Here is a 16,838-nt window from a genome sequence, read left to right on the forward strand (position 1 = left end):
ATATATATAGAGCCTTTTTACTATCACGACGATTTTATATTACACGTCTAAAATTTCGATTTTCTTATTTTAATAATCGAAACGTAAGTATGTAGGGGAGACTGGGGCTGGTTGTTACAGGGGTAGGTTGTTACAGTGCCAACGGTAGCTAACCGAAAATGTGTATGTTGTGGTATATACTCTCTAATTCCTTCTGTTTACAATAAACCTTACTTTTATAAGCTTTACAAATATTTGTGTTTTAATATTTAATCTTAAGAGGTTAGTTTTGGTGTTGGGACTAAAAGTGACATTTTCTCGGGGCAGGTTGTGACCATATTATTACTTGGACTAAGTAAAACTTTTTTTGTAATTCGTTACAAACAATAATATTTCATTTTTGTTCGAATTAAGAAGACAAACCATGATTATTCTTAATAAAAAGTTTGAGATTACATTTGTTTTTTTGTTGTAACAATTTACCTTGTGTGGTGTAACAACCAGCCCCTGGTGTGGGGTAAAAAGTTACATGTCTCTTTTTTCAGGATTTTTTAATTTATATAATTTCTAATGAGCGGTTAGATAAAATTATTATTAAATTTAAATCCCGATTAGTTACTAAATCTAGCAAGCCTAGATTCATTTATAAGAACAACATAATCAAAGAGTTGAGACACTTTATAGAAAAAATGTCACAACCAGCCCCGGTCTCCCCTACGTGCAAGGGATAACGAGTCGACAGTAGAGGATGAGAATAATCGAAGTTCTTTGTTTTTTAATGACATATTGTTTTTCTCATAGCAACTCGCGTTTAAATTATACACGTCTAAATTTCTGAACAATTAATAATCAATTTTTTCACAAATCCATTGATTTTAATACTGTACAACCAATGAAATGCTCTCGAGGTCTAGAATATCATCCTGGAAACTGCAACGATTTCTCACAAGGTACGCGGAAATGGTATTATTCAAACGTCAAATGAGGTTACATAGTTTTTTCTTAAAAATCGTACTTTTTCATGTTATTAATGATGTATTTGCTAATGAAATTGAATTTCACTTGCAATAAAAAAACTGGCAATAAATTGAATAATGAGAAAGTCTCGCGCGCAGATTATTCTCATCGGACAAAGGTGGAGGAAGTAAAAAAGATATAGCGGAATGCACAAGACCGACAAAATTCGAAACGTGCCAACTGGATCCCTGTATGATAGATCCATGCAAACCAGAACCGACTGTCGTGATCGTAGGGGCCGGCATGGCCGGACTATCGGCAGCGCATCGATTGGCTCAGTGCGGCCTCCGTAATTTTACGGTTTTAGAAGCAACAGATAGGTATCAGGCCATTGCACGTAACAAAGTTTTAGTCATAATCGTAAGGCCGTAAGAAAATAGACCAATCACAGTCGATTATTCTCCTTGAGCTAGAAGAATAATCGAGTGTGATTGGTCTATTTTCTTACGGCCTTACGATTATGACTAAAACTTTGTTACGTGCAATGGCCTTTAATTGAACAAATTCAAAATCAGCATTTAAATTATAAAAATTAATAAACCTTTAACATTAAACTAGTAATAAAATATTATATTATTTTAATAAATGTTATAAAATATCTCGAAAATGTTACAGTTAAATTTAACCGCATTGCTTCAATATCTTATTTCAACACATATAAATTTTAATAAAAGTTATAGTTAATGCATTTCTAATTCCAGACCCGGTGGACGGATCCACTCTTGCTGGCTGGGCGATGTGGTGGCGGAAATGGGCGCCACGTGGATCGAGGGTGGTTGCGTGGCTAACCCGGTGTTTACGTTGGCGGCGCAGGAAGGCCTATTGAAGACGCCGCTTTTAAGGCCGGAACCAAGTCGCGGGCTCTTCTGTACCAGCGACGGTAGGGCCATCGATCTTCCGGTCAGCATCGCGGCGTATCACACGTTCCGACAAATCGAGCAGCAGGCGGCGGCCCTCTTTGCCCTTGGCTGCGGCCGTACCCACGGTACGTTGCTGAATTTTATGGGCGTCAGAATTCAGCAGGAGCTCCATAACTTCCCCGAGGAGCAACGGTACAGTTGACCCAGGTCAACCGCAAAGCCATATCGGCAGCGATGTAAAGAGTTGGCTTACGATCTTACAATTAGAGACGAGTGGAGCGTCTCTCATTAATTTATTAGAAGTATACGATCGGAGATTTTTTTTTTTCGATAAAATTTTCAGAAAACATTATGTGGGTACAACTTGGTTCGAATACTCAAACAAGAGAATACAATTGTTATATACAAATTTATTTATTAGTTTATAAATTATAAATAGAAATTTTTTGAAAAGTCAAATAAAAACCACAAATACGATATATAAATAACCATGTGCTGCAGAACGGGATTATATTTTAACCGCGGATGTTGCTTTTTAAGTTATCTTATTTCTCATCGTGTTTCAGCATTGATTATTTTATGTTTTCGTGATCATATTATTCAAATTAGTAATATATCTATGATTGACATATATATGCATATATCTTAAGCTTAAAATTGTATTTTAACATTATTATAAATATGTAAATAAAGTTAATCATATAGTAAGCAATTATTCTAAAATGCTGTTCGCATTACTGATAAGAGAAATGAATTTGATTTGGTTCGCAAAAAGTATAACCGTTACATCGCTGCGCAACTAATTACGGCTAAGTTATATGCTTCTCTGCCATAACCGGAAGTTGACAATGTGGCTGACGTACGATTCGCAGATATGATGCCGCGAGGGTAATGTACGGCATGACGAATTGCATGAGATGTCGATGCGGTGATGACCTCTCGCTCGTCTCGGCCGACCAATTCGGCAGTTATATCGAGATCCCCGGTGGAAATATCAGGGTACCCTTGGGATACGTGGGGGTGTTGGCTCCCTTGCTTCGAGATCTGCCTAGTTGTTGCGTCAGGTTTGTACAAAAGCGCGTTTAACTCATTATTTCATCAATCTATTTCACAAAGAAGTAAAATTGAACTACGATATTAAAACAGAATTACGCGAAAATTTAAAATGGCTATATCTATATTTGACAGCTACACGGAAAAAAGCAAATAAAAAGTAAGCTTTTAAAGGATGTAGCTTTGCAGAAAAGTGATTTTGATGATCAATTTCTAAACGCAAGACTGCGATAATATTTAACATCGTAGGAAATAAGAATTTCTCTAGTTAATTAATCGATTGGTTTAAACTTTGACTGCAAATAACTTCTGTTAAAGACCATGTTTATAAATATGGAATCACTCAATGCTTTCAAGGTACTGCAAACCAGTTAATTGCATTCGGTGGGGCACGGTAAGCGACGCGTATCCACGAGCTGTCGTCAAGTGCATCGACGGCGAGGAGTTTCCTGCCGATTACGTGATCGTGACCCTTTCACTTGGCGTCCTGAAAAATCAGCACGCGAAATTGTTCCTACCGGGATTACCCGCCGAGAAAGTCGAAGCGATCAGCAGGCTCGGGTACGGGCACGTCAACAAAATCTTCCTGGAATACGCGAGGCCGTTCTGGGTCTGGCGAGAGGGTGCCATCAAGCTGGCTTGGTCCGCCGAAGAACTGGCGGACAGATGCGATTGGGTGAAAGGTTGTTACACTTATAATCCTAATATTAATATTACGATGTGAAGAAAATCGATGAAAGTGCGCGTTTAGGTGTGGCAAACGTAGAGGAATTGCCCAATTCTCAACACGTGTTGTGCGCCTGGGTGTGCGGACGCGAAGCGACGGACATGGAACTGTGTTCCGACGAAGAGGTGGTGGAGTCGATAACGACGGTCCTTCGTCGATTCACCGGCGATCCGACGTTACCTTATCCGGCCAACATTCTCAGGAGCAAATGGTGCATGGACCAATGTTTCGCCGGAGCCTACAGTTACATGGCGATGGACAGCACCGTTGGTCATCAGTGTGATCTGGCTAGTCCGTTACCGGGTAATCTCCAACTTTCGTTTGCGAATCACCTACCTAGATAGCTGAAAGAGAGCTTCGCTCTGGATTTCTAATATTAAAAGATATCCTATATATTAAAAGCTTATATATAGCCCTTAAATTAATATTAAAATCGATAAATGTCGGATATTAATTATTACAGCTTGAACAACTTGAGCCTCGCTTTCTGGATATTCATAATATTCAAAGATTTTATATATTAAGACAGCATGTTTAGTACTGAATTTAATTTTAAAGCTTAGAAGGAACTCTGTCCTGAATATTCCGGATATTTCTGAAAGCTTCTATATTGAAAGGGCTTATATGGACCTTCGTTTAATTTTAAAGTTGGACATTAACAATTTCGTTTATGGCAGTTTCGGCATTTCCTCAACATACATCACGTTCTTTAGATTCTTGCGAAGCGGTACCTCCCATACTCTTATTCGCGGGCGAGGCTACTGTACCGGGGCATTACAGCACGGTGCATGGTGCGAGGCTCAGTGGTATTCGTGAAGCAGAGAGAATTATTCAATTGACAAAACGTTACAACGGTCCGCCGAAAAAGGTGCTGGCTAAATCGTGATTTAATCGCGGCCGACGGAAGCACATGCGCGAAGAAGGCGATTGCGTGGAACTTTTGTTGTGTAACATGTATATTGCGATGGTATTGAATATATATATTTATATGTATATATAGATGTATACTTTTTATAAATCTTATATTTCGTGTAGTGACGCTAATAAATTGTCTTCGGGATCTATATATATAAATATAATCTCTTTATTCGTGAAGAGGAAAGATACATAAAATTAAAAAAATTAAATATTAATATTATACTAATTATGATATATCAATTAATATATGTATTAATTATTAAGACATTAAGATATAGTAATTATGTGGAGCTAGAGTTAAAATAACTTTAGACTGCTTTCTGTTTAGCAGGTGAATTATAAACAGCGACACGAAGAATGCTCATGCAATAACAGCTTATTCAATTCTGGAAACAAGAATAAGTCTATTTCAAGGCGCGTCTAAATTTTTTCTAATCAGAAATTGATCGATGTTGCTGCTAAAAAGATCTGTTCAGAGCAAATTTAATTCTCATGTTATCACAAAGCATAATATATTATGCTTTCTGCAGTAAAACAATTTTCATATAAAAAAAATATATATATATAAATACATATATAATTATGAAATATGTCCATATGCTTATATACATATATATTTTCTTTCTCTTTTATAATCTCTATTATATCCATTTCTACCAATACCGATTAACTTTAATCTCGGCTTAACTTACTTTTTATCCTTTTCTAGTTTTAAGAATTAGAAAAAGATAAGAAGTAATAAATTAAACCGAGATTAAAGTTAATCCGCATTGGTAGAAATGGACATAGTAAAATACAAAAAAATTTTTTAATAAAGATATTTATTTGTTTTTACATAATTTTTTTTTTTCAAAAATAAAACTTCAGCCTAAAAAATTTGAATATAAACCCTCTTAACAAAAAAGGTTGAAAACTTTAACTCTAACATAATAGGACATTATAATATCTGATAAGCGGAGCATTCTTTTTGGTTTTAATTGCTCCGATTTTAAGTTAATCGGGACTCGCTCGAAATCGTCCTAAAAGTACGTGGGCGTGCGAAATATCGGCCTCGGATATACATTCCCTAGAACCGTGCCGCGCCGGCGACGTCGTCGCCGTCGCCGTCGCCGTCGTCGTCGGCGCCCCGCGCGCCCGTCTAACATGCGCGTAGTTTGTGACGTATACGTACGGTGGTCGGTGTATTCTGTGCCGCGTATGTTTACGCTCGTTCCACCTAAGACAGACCCGGCAAAATGGACGATATAGCACTGCGGGCGTCTGATCACGTTTTAGAGGTGATATTCTCGTATCTCGACCTGCACACGCTGAGAAACTGCTCGCTGGTGTGCAAGCGGTGGTACTGCTTCCTCAACGACGAGAACAACGACGTGTGGCGGATGCACTGCATAAGAAAGCTGGCCCAGGAGGCCCTCAGCTCCGACTTGTTGTCCTCGGTGCCCACGTACAAGTCGAAGCTGCGCGCGTTCTACCACGCGTGGAATCCCAACGATTGCTCGCGGAACATTTATATTAAACCCAACGGATTCACCCTGCACAGGTTGGTGTCCCGTGCGACGTTGTCCTCCCGTGGGTCTCGGTCGTCGGAGGCGAAGCCTCCGTTTGTACTTTTAACGTAGCCACATTTTGACAGCACCCCTTACCGGCTGCAATCTAATATTGCTTTCCGTTGCAAGTAAATCAGTAGATTTACCTAGCAGACGTGACTTCGAGAGAAGAGACTTTTTGTAAGACGACGTAGTGTTGGGAATATGTTTTTTAGAAGGAGCTTGAAGGAGCTGCTTCTACAGCTGAGCACCCTTGTAGTTGATCTGCTAGTAAAAATTGTTTAGTAGAAGCGTGAAGTAATCTGACGAGTGCAATATCCAAAATGTCTCGCATCAGTTACCGTATTGTTGCAGAAATCCTGTGGCGCAAAGTACGGATGCGTGTAGAGGCAAGATAGGCTTTCGACACGGGCGTCACGCCTGGGAAGTTATCTGGGAAGGACCATTAGGAACAGTAGCGGTAATAGGAATAGCCACGAAGGAAGCACCGCTGTTGTGTCACGGATACGTAGCGTTGCTCGGCTCGGATGAACATTCCTGGGGTTGGAACCTTGTCGACAACCATTTGCTACATAATGGAGATCCACAAGGGAATTATCCTTTGCTCAACAACGCTCCGAAATATCAGGTATTGATATTTTTCACAAATCGTATCCTTATCAATAACCAAGTCACTCGTTATATTTTTACATTCAGAAATATTCCTAATATCTGATAATTTTCATTTACAGGTTGGGGAAAGGATTAGAGTAATTTTGGATTGTGATGACAATACGTTGTCTTTCGAGAAGAATTACGAATTTCTGGGTGTAGCTTTTAGAGGTATGACATTTTATCTATTTCTCCATGTTTTTGATATACTTTTATTATTATCTGCTATCATTATATTAGCGTCCAAAGTTTGAGACAGTTACATCGTTTTCTTCTTCTCCTTTCTATATCATTCCTTGAAATTTTAAAACAAAAATATAAGCCTTTACGAGTCACTTTGATAAACAGGGTTACCAGATAAGAGATTATATCCATCGGTATCTGCGGTTTATGGGAATACAGAAGTGTCCATGGTATACTTAGGACCACCATTGGATGGCTAACACATTACGTTTAAAAAAGAAACATATCCTCAAAAAGCTCGTTTGAGGCTGTACAATGTATTCTTAATGCCAAGTTCTCTGCACTATACCGACATTGTCTACGTTTAAGTAGAGAAAGCACACGACGACAAACTGTACAATATTTACAGAGAATGTGTGCCTGTAGATTACTTGGTCGATATTGTAAATAATAGACGTTTTATTTTACTTAAACTGCGAAATTTATCATGCATACATTTAGTTTGAACAATTAAATCAATTGATGGATGTAATTATACGTATTATACATGGAGGCTTTAAGTGATATTAGTTCTCAAATAATTACGTAATGTAATATAATTATATATATGAAAATATTTCAATGATTTTTATTGAAGTATTTTTTGCTAAATGATGCTATCATACGAAATTATGCTATATTCGAATAAAATTGGAAATTATTAAAATCTACACACACACACACATATATATATATATATATATATATAAATTTGTACTTAATGCTTCCATATAGTACTATTTTTACTTCTATTATTTAATTATGTGCAAAGATAAAATCGCAATATTTTATACTAATTTATAGATAATAATACTCTAGGTTTCAGAAAGAATTTCTTTCAAAAAGAATTCCATTGTAATATCTTGAAATAATTGTTATAGATAATATTTAAATACTTTTCGCTTCGTTTCTTTGTGCTGTGTAATCTCAGGATACTCGTTATAATATATTACTTTTTATCGCTAGAATTAACGAACTCGTTATATTCTTTTTAAATGCTCATATTCTTTTTAACATGTATATATATATAAAAAAAACTTATGTCGTAAATGATACATCACCAGCCAAAGGAAAACAATAAGAGAATCTTTTTTATTTTTTTGTGAAACTCCATGCATGATTTGCTTGTTACTTGTGATTTAGTGAAATTATCTTCATATATAAAGAGCTAAGAATTTGTAGGAAAAATTAAATTTTATTTATATTATAACGAAAGTAAATTATAATGAAATGACTTTCAAATATGATTCTTCGCGTAATAGTATACAGGGTGTCCCACTTCAAGTGTTCATTGAGTATAGTTACATTATTTTTTGTATAAGATTAAATCATGAACATAATTATGTAGCATGATAAAATCAAATTGTGAACGGCTTTTGTAAGGCCTCATTCAATAGGCATGAAAAATTATTCGTCCTAAATAAAAACTAAATTAATATTTTGTTTCAAAAATAATAGATAGGGATTCACATGCTTATGATGCATAATAATTTCTTCGGAAAGACAAAAACGAAAGAAAAGAGAGAAAATATTCAATAGTCATAAAGCATTGCTTAATGCAATGTATTTTTCTTCGCATTTTTAAACATTTAATGCCTTTATATCAAAGCGATATGGTTTATATAGATTCTAAGTCATCGTATTAGATTCTTCGTTGCTACTAAAATCTAATATCATTTTAATACCTTGTGTATAGGTATGCTGTATAAATTTTTATGCCACTATTGTGGATGAATGAATAGCACAAAAAAATACCTACTGCATAAAATCTTAAAAGTTGTCCTTTTCATTCGTCGTCTAGTGAATTTTTATGTTCATAACATATATATGTGTATATATATATATATATATATATATATATAAATTTATATACATATATAAATTTAAATATATATAAATATGAAAGATTGTATATTACAATCTGTATTTATAAACAATGCTGTTTTTAATGTAAGATTGAATACTGATGATTAGAGTGAACTAGATGTGATCAGTAAGACGATTATTTATAATGTACATATATTTATTATAATGATTGCGTTTGCTGTACGTAGTGTTCGTGAATTAGTTTTTCTAAACTTTTGTACAGAATCGTGTACATAGTGATTATAAATATTTGGGAAATAAACTTTATTTCGTATGTACCTGTTGGTTCTGTTTGTCAAATTCACCAGCCTTTACTTTTATATCTCATAAGCATTTTGTTGCATTTTTAATGCAACAAAATGCTGATTTAATCGATCATTATGGATTACATAAAAATTTTGTTGTATAAATAAAAATCATGGCTCAGACGAATTCTCTTTATTCATTTTACCCAAAACCTTACAATGTTTTCACAACTCGGATGCTAGTGATGGTGTAACAATGTTACACGTGTATCTATGTGAATACCTGAATGTTAACTCGTGGACTTGAGAGATTACCATGGCGATACACCAAACCAAAAGAGTTTGCTTTTATAAATATCATGTATCGATGCTAAATGTTGAAAACTTCCTCGCCTTTCGCGTATCAATTCTGTTCGAGTGGAAAAAATTGCGGAAAAATTGGAAATTTCGAATGCAGAGTTTACAAATTTTCAGAGTGAACGCGTTGTTTAATCTTATATTGTAAATATATAGGCGCAGTTATATTTGGTGAGAGTAATATTGTACAGTGACAAAGAAATATAGTTACAACAATACTAATATTCTTACTGTGCAAATTTGTATGCAGTCCACTAGAACGCAGCCAATGTTGGGTATTTATGCGCGTGATACAAATTATTATTATTCAATATGTAATCTAAATCAAAATGAATAAGAAGCAGAATTGTTTACATAATTCATCTATCTACTTCATGTATAGATTATTCTATCAGTATCAGTACTGTTATAAAATTGCCATTGTTTATTTTTTGACATATCTATTTGAATTTAAGGTTGTATTAACAGTCTGGCATCATTTAAATATTTATCAAGCGGAAAATATTACCTAAATTAAAATCTACTTGAGATTAACTGAAAAATTATTTTAATTTTCTTTCTTCTCTTTGCATCTCTAAAAATTAATTCGTTCTCTTTTATTTTTAATTCTTTATAACTGAGAATTGTGAATGTCTGGATTTGAAACAAATGTTTGAAGGACAATGATGAGATACTCTGCATATGTGTAAAGTGATAATTTACGTATTTTATACATAAGCTGTGCATAAATAGCCAACATTGATGTAATGAAGAGTTACTCTTCATATTGTTTCCCTTTTCAATCGTCTCCTAATTACAATTGGATTGTTAGTGAACCATTTAACATTGTATGTACTACGGAATGCATTGGATTACATTTTTGTCAGGATGAGTATTCAGCCAAACACTCTATTAAAACAAAATTCCATTAATTTCTGAAGTTTTCTGTGTATCACGCAGAGAAGATTTCTGTTTTATTTGGATGCAATTGATTTTCGCCGTGGAACGCAAAGTGCAATACGAATGCTCGCCAGAGTATCATTCCACATATTCGGTTTTGTCGACATTTCACATGTTCACGGTTTTATCGTTATTTACAAGTTGTGTGTTCTACGTTGAGAATAAGAAGTAATGTATCTTTTTTTTTTACAGAATATGTATAAAGGCAACGCGCGCGAAGTATATCATGTACAAAATTGTGAACAATTTACTGGCAACGCATTTTTGCACAAGCCAGGTATTTGTATAATATAAATGACGGTTATACAAATGAGGCTGAAACTGACGGGAAATTCATTCTCAATTAATTATGAGAATACAATCTAAATAATGATAACAATAACAAATGCGTGCACGCAAATTCCAATTTAAAAATAAGTATGTAAAATAAATGCTATGTATATACATATGTATATATATGGTTTATTCTTTACACAATACAAGTTATACAAACAACGAAACTGCAAATTTATTTCATCGCATATAAAAAAATATAGCATGACTCTTAAAATAATATTGCAACTGCCATGTGGAATTTATTAGAAACTTATTTATGTAGAAGACTACGCAATCACATTTTTGATTTCTAAATGATACTAATAACACTAACGCAATTATCATTAGCAACACTGTGAAAATAAATCTATGGCTCATTTTATCTAACAAATCAAATTAAATCTATGAATGCCCAACATCAAAACATCACTATTCTACAAGTTTCCTTAACTTAATTTCTATTATATTCTCTCATTTAATATAATAATTGCATTTAAGATAAACTATAGAAATGAGGTATATCTCGCGATGAGTGAGAAAAATTTTCTCCGCATAAATTGTTCGTTAATAATCTAGTTAGGCAAATTTTATAGTTGTATGTCATGTCAGAAACATATAAATAAAGGAAAACATGAAGTCATAACAAAAATTAATATTATTAAACAGCTAAATAAATGTCATCAAAAATATGAATAAAAATATATCTGCATAAATAACAGTTAATATAATTTTTTGTTCTCTAAAATGTATGTAAATTTATTATACTATTAGCTAATTGAGTAAAAATTTTATACTATTATATAGCAATAAAAAATGTTCGATAATTTGTCTAATTTAAGACTAATTAATGAAAAGTATTTACTATTAGATAGTAGTAATTTTTACATTATTTTCCAAAAACCAAATACAATCTGTATACAAAGATATTTTCATTTTTTATTAAAATATTTGTAATAACCTAATCAACTGCATTAATTTAAATACTGATCTTTTCACAGTTTAGCTTCCATCCTCTCTTTGAAAGAATCCTTCACACGATTAGGCTATTTTAATAAAAAATACTGTAGGAGTTTTTATAGTACCATGCCAAAGACAATCTTATTTGTCACTAGTTTAATTTGCAAATACTATACATATCTAATGCAAAAATTGGAACATTCTCGTGCAAGAATTAATTTATCCTATATTTAATTTGAGATTTAGTATGTCATTTGTGGTATATTTTATTTCATAATATCTCTCTCTCGAGAAGATATCTATATATATAATCAACTCTTATATTTAAATTACAAGATCACCAAATTGGAATTTCCTATATCGTTCTATTATAAGTAAATTCTATGTAGTGTCACTAATATTATTATTCATATTATTATCTAGATATTGGTAACATAAATTCTGTACTATCAAGCTGTTTTCATCGAAAAATAAGTTTCTTTTTTTAATGGCAGCTTACTGAAATTACTGGAACTTCAGAAGTTTTGTTTTCATTTAATTCTGTACAATTAACAACATAGGCCATTCTACTTTATCAATTTGCTTCAATATTTACAGAACTGACTATCATATACAAAAATCGTTTCTATATGAGAAATGTATTTGAAAGGACGTAAAATGGACGTTAGCTTTCATCCATGTGAGAGCATTATTTTCATAAACTTTAATTTGTTTGGACGAAAGCATTAATTTACAATCTGCGTATATCCATTTATCCATTTATCACATAACATGCAATATCTATACAATATCTATACCGCAAAAAGCATATTCTAAATTCTAAAATTTTCTCGCTGTTAATGAGGATACATTTCTGCATGCGAGAATTCATACATTATAAGATTAAATAGTATAGGAACTGTCATATAAAAATATCTCCATATACACGACTACGTTTCGTAGAGTCGTGGATTTATTAAAATAAGAGAATCGTATATGTCACGAATTTTTCGTCAGCTCTTTATGGCCTTTATATTATTAATGATCAAATCTAAGAGATGACTTTTATGGCCAAAATGCTTATACTATATTATATGTATTCCTAAACCACGCAAGTTTACGAGGTTTCACAATTTGCCTTCCAAAGTGGGCAGTATTAATCATGAACATTTTGTCAATTATAATTACCTCCTGATAACATAGGCTTGACAATGTAAGATATGATATAAAATATCGACTATGATAATTTCTTAACATTTTTGTGGAAATAAAAATAAAGTTGAGAAAAAAACAAAGTTTAAAAAATCTTATGGCTTCCTTGAAATAATTAACAATTAAATGCTTAAAATGACTAAGAAACCATTAAGAGTACCTATAAATTTCTAAATTATTATTATTATTATTATTAAAATCACTTCTTTCATAAAGAAATTTTTGTTCTCCAAAAATAGAATATTTGACGTTATCGAATTAAAGTAAAATTTCTTATATTTCTGTGTAAAATTTCATTATTTGTGCCATTAAGACAATTAGCTGCGTTCAGCAGAGAAAGCTGCCTTATAATTGTTGTAAAATTTTGTGAATCTGATTGATATATGCTTTGAATTTTGGCTAACTAACAATAAGAGAATACACCAATTAAATTCACAAATTTTAGAACAGTTGTAAAACAGCTCTCTACTGAACGCAACCAATTGACTTGTCTTAACGCATCTCACAGTGCTATTAAGAAGAATTATCGTGAAGCCTCGTACACTTTCGCTGCCTATCTATTATATATGATAGATAAAATATTGCAGTTTCGTTATTTGAATATCATTTCTATTGCGCAAGTAAAAATGAGTATAAAACGCACAAGGTAGTTCGTTTAAAATGCGTTTTATCTAATAAAAAAAATGCAATTATTCAATGAGCCATTGCTGTTGTTGAACGTCAGCTTAAGCCTCATACTATCTTTGAGATTCTTAATCTATGCACAGCGCTAGGCATGATAAGCATTTGGACAGAAATTTATATTTCAAATTGACTATTCTTATCGTTTGGTATCGTGGACTAATGAGTTAAAACTAATATGATCACAATGATTGTACCAAGATTAAGTTATCTATTTGGTATCTTGCGTATGTATCTGTGAAAGAGTTTAATCGTTAAAAAATAAAAATCTATCTCTTAAATAAAATTTTTAAATAAAAAGATATTAATCACACATTGCTTATGTTGACTGTAATGCAATTAATTATTGAACCTGTAGAAGCCAGTTTTTTCCTATCCACATTTATAGTCTTCCATTTATAGTTTCCCTGTAGACCATATTTAGAAGATGATATAACAGATACAATTATAAATTGTGTTAGTCTGCAAATGGAGAGAAAAACCTGATATTCTTACGTACCTACAATCTGACAGAACTAATATCTATGTGATTACTAGCGCAAATGTACATTTTGTAAAAATATTACAAATTTATAAGCATCATTCTCATTGTCAGATAATCTCAGATGTTACAACAGAATATATACTCACTCAATCAAGATGAGGTGTTCAGACACATCTGACATAACAATTTTCTCTTCCAAATTAATCAAAATGTGTATGACCATTTCCTGAGGTGTTAGACTCTTCATGTAACTTTTCATTCTGTTCATATGTACAATTCTCTTTTGGAATAGCGCATTCCAGCGTCGGCTTAACCCTAGTCGGTGGAAACTTAGTTAAGAAAAAGTTGGATCCAAAACAAAACAGCTTGCACAGAGTGGGACATAATATCATTTGATGAGTTACTGCCCATATTCGATAATTTTGTCCTTCAAATGGATCCAAGACTGCTGCACATAGCATATGACTAAGGTTCACCTGTACAGGCTGTAAAAAAAAATGAATAATATTGCAAGATAAATCTTCATCTTCAAAGAATTAAGCCTTTATATAATATCCAGATAACAAAGCATGATGTACGAACCAAGGCAACACTTTGAAGAATCCAAAAGTGATATCCCGCATTAAGGCCGTAACTGAGGATTGACCAGCTCATATCGGATAAGGGCTCAATATTATATACACCTAATGGGAAGAACAACGAAATGTTATCTGTCATCTGCTGTTATCTCTATTCGAACACAAATAATTACCTCCGATCCTCAACAAATAATACGGTATTACTAGCATCAAGCCGTGCTGAATATAATACATTGCTTTGTCTGCAAATATCTGAAACAAAATTTTATTATTAAACAATTAGAATTCATTTAATCGATTACAATTGGCGGATAATCATCGTGATTTATTATTAAAAATTCCATTTTGCTTGATGTTCGATTACATGTTACAATTATGACTTACAATCCGAGATTCTGTCTCTGGAAATAGGTACGCCAATACCGGTCCATTTAACAGATTCAAATGTATCCTAAAGATAGCGGTGACTGTTGGACTAGGATCAGCAGCCAATAAATACAACTGTTTTATAGAAAATATAAATACATATAAATAATAGTGAAAAGGTGCTTAATTTAAGAAGAGAGCAGATTCAACTATTTCAAGACTATATCGATATCGTCCAAGCTTACCTGTAATGCTGTTGTAATATGACAGGGGTTTAACAGGTATATAACAGTCCTACTGGTGAATTTGAAACCAATCTCCATCCCCAGGACCAGCGACATCACAATCAGCAAGACTCGCCTACCGACACGATCGTGGCCGACATAGGCCAGATTCTTTGGCAAGGTTATTCGCTTCAGACCCCATATGATGCAGGATATGATAAATACTGATATAAAAAAAGTTTCTATTATCCGTCGCTTCAGCGACAGGTAATTCGCGCATTCTGGACCGACGTTGCGCGGTATGGAGCTATTCACGCCACCGTACGCCCACTCGAACATCGCCCCAAATTAACTTCTCCTCTGGAACTGTAACAGACCAAAAACCGTCTCGTAACTGCACGAATCTCTAACTGCAAGTCACGTTAATTGAATGTGATTTTGGACATGACGAGGAGAAAAAATATGGAAATGGCACACAACAACTTTGTAATTCCTATTCTTTTTTAAATTAGATTAGACAGCATTTTTATCCCACTAGATAACAATGCTCTAATGTAAAACAGAGGAATTACGAGGTTGTTTTTTAACCGTGATTACACTGCGGTTTTTTTTCTTTTGATGTTTGGTATAAGTCGTATAAGACCCAGGAGCCCTATTCTCGAACCGTTTCATGAAACTCGCATGCGAAATTCAATGCTTTTCAAATAGAAAGTCGCATACGAAAATCATTAGGGCAGGCTCGAGAATACGGTCCCTGGTATTATCACACCGTGTCTCCAACTGGTTTTGCTCCAGTTTCTTTGACACAATACGCTGCGGCTTAAGTCGAAGGCTTAAAACGAGGTTAGAGTCAGCGAGAGCCAAGGGACGTACGACGTTTTATTGATCTTGACGCCGAATTGTCAATTGTTCGGCATGGATAATCGCAGTATTTACCTAAAATTAAAGGTGTCGTCCGCCGCGATGTAATCCGTGCTTGAATAATAACGACCGCACCAAAAATCAAAACAATTCACAACACTGGAATGTCAATAGACTTCAGTCGCGGGTCCGAAACCCCCCCCTCCCGCGACTCGAACATCGATTGGCTCGTAGCAGCGAACGTACGAGACACTTGAAAATATATCGTTATCCGGCCTTCAGATGGCGGCACCTTTACCAAATTATATGGCAAATTGCATTAATTGCAAACCTCAATAAACAAAATGCAAAATTATTTTAATTTGGGTTACGTCTCCAAATAATTTTCTATGTGTGTGTATATGTATAGTTTGAATGAATTATTCATCGTAAAAATTCCACTTATGAATTAGCATTAAACAATTTTGTATCTGGAGTAGGGCATATATAAGGCCAATTCCTTTTAGTGACACAAGTCGACACAAGTGTCGTTCTGTCTTTGTTATTCATTGAATGCCAAGAAGGATAGAACGATGTTTGTGTCGACTTGTGTCACTAAAAGGAATTGGCCCATAATTAACATATATACATATATAGATATGAATTGAGCTTAATTGGCAATATCGCCGCAATATGCTGCTGCACCGCATAAGCAAAAATGAAATATATGCGACCAAAGAAAGCGATATATATATATGCGTAAGGAAATATTATATATATTTCCTATTATATATATTCCCAGGTAGCAAACACGAGTCATT

The 16,838-nt window shown here is 33.8% G+C and overlaps 3 protein-coding genes across 6 annotated transcripts; 2 read left to right on the plus strand and 1 right to left on the minus strand.

Annotated features, from left to right (window-relative positions):
- The first annotated feature begins 1,224 nt into the window (after positions 1-1,224).
- Positions 1,225-4,577, plus strand: LOC139781898 (spermine oxidase). The gene is made up of 6 exons (XM_071720784.1): positions 1,225-1,316; positions 1,698-2,048; positions 2,729-2,920; positions 3,267-3,592; positions 3,661-3,939; positions 4,350-4,577. The coding sequence occupies exons 1-6, from the start codon at positions 1,240-1,242 to the stop codon at positions 4,520-4,522; spliced, it is 1,398 nt and encodes a 465-aa protein (XP_071576885.1). The 5' UTR covers positions 1,225-1,239; the 3' UTR covers positions 4,523-4,577.
- Positions 4,578-5,702: 1,125 nt separating this feature from the next.
- Fsn (F-box synaptic protein) lies at positions 5,703-9,118 on the plus strand. Its single transcript, XM_071720788.1, has 4 exons — positions 5,703-6,094; positions 6,456-6,729; positions 6,833-6,923; positions 7,101-9,118. Exons 1-4 carry the CDS (start codon positions 5,790-5,792, stop codon positions 7,193-7,195), a joined length of 765 nt encoding a protein of 254 aa, XP_071576889.1. The 5' UTR covers positions 5,703-5,789; the 3' UTR covers positions 7,196-9,118.
- Positions 9,119-9,263: 145 nt separating this feature from the next.
- Positions 9,264-16,257, minus strand: LOC139781900 (transmembrane protein 164). 4 transcript variants are annotated; one of them, XR_011720727.1, is made up of 8 exons: positions 16,114-16,257; positions 15,199-15,543; positions 14,972-15,088; positions 14,761-14,839; positions 14,592-14,692; positions 14,156-14,494; positions 13,840-13,987; positions 9,264-13,760 (listed from the first exon to the last, which is right to left on the minus strand). XR_011720727.1 is itself a non-coding variant. In XM_071720786.1 (6 exons), exons 2-6 carry the CDS (start codon positions 15,514-15,516, stop codon positions 14,210-14,212), a joined length of 900 nt encoding a protein of 299 aa, XP_071576887.1. In that variant the 5' UTR covers positions 15,517-15,543; positions 16,114-16,257; the 3' UTR covers positions 9,264-14,209. The 4 variants fall into 4 exon arrangements, 1 of the variants encoding a protein (XP_071576887.1); XR_011720728.1 differs by having other exon boundaries at positions 9,264-13,932; XR_011720726.1 differs by having other exon boundaries at positions 9,264-13,987.
- Between the last annotated feature and the right edge of the window lie 581 nt (positions 16,258-16,838).

The sequence above is a fragment of the Temnothorax nylanderi genome, unplaced genomic scaffold, assembly GCF_030848795.1.
Source record: "Temnothorax nylanderi isolate EJ_2023f unplaced genomic scaffold, tnyl_v1.0 TNYL_tig0373_pilon, whole genome shotgun sequence".
Lineage (NCBI taxonomy): Eukaryota > Metazoa > Arthropoda > Insecta > Hymenoptera > Formicidae > Temnothorax > Temnothorax nylanderi.

Excerpts from the sequence above, each read along its gene's own strand:
- LOC139781898 (XM_071720784.1), top strand. The coding sequence starts at position 1,240 with ATGGCCGGACTATCGGCAGCGCATCGATTGGCTCAGTGCGGCCTCCGT. Across the intron at positions 1,317-1,697 it reads GTTTTAGAAGCAACAGATAG|ACCCGGTGGACGGATCCACT; the intron begins GTATCAGGCCAT and ends TTCTAATTCCAG. Across the intron at positions 3,940-4,349 it reads TCTGGCTAGTCCGTTACCGG|ATTCTTGCGAAGCGGTACCT; the intron begins GTAATCTCCAAC and ends CACGTTCTTTAG.
- Fsn (XM_071720788.1), top strand. The coding sequence starts at position 5,790 with ATGGACGATATAGCACTGCGGGCGTCTGATCACGTTTTAGAGGTGATA. Across the intron at positions 6,095-6,455 it reads AACGGATTCACCCTGCACAG|AAATCCTGTGGCGCAAAGTA; the intron begins GTTGGTGTCCCG and ends GTATTGTTGCAG. Across the intron at positions 6,924-7,100 it reads TCTGGGTGTAGCTTTTAGAG|GGTTACCAGATAAGAGATTA; the intron begins GTATGACATTTT and ends TTTGATAAACAG.
- LOC139781900 (XM_071720786.1), bottom strand. The coding sequence starts at position 15,516 with ATGTTCGAGTGGGCGTACGGTGGCGTGAATAGCTCCATACCGCGCAAC. Across the intron at positions 15,089-15,198 it reads ATATTACAACAGCATTACAG|TTGTATTTATTGGCTGCTGA; the intron begins GTAAGCTTGGAC and ends TCTATAAAACAG. Across the intron at positions 14,495-14,591 it reads TTCTTCAAAGTGTTGCCTTG|CCTGTACAGGTGAACCTTAG; the intron begins GTTCGTACATCA and ends TTTTTTTTACAG.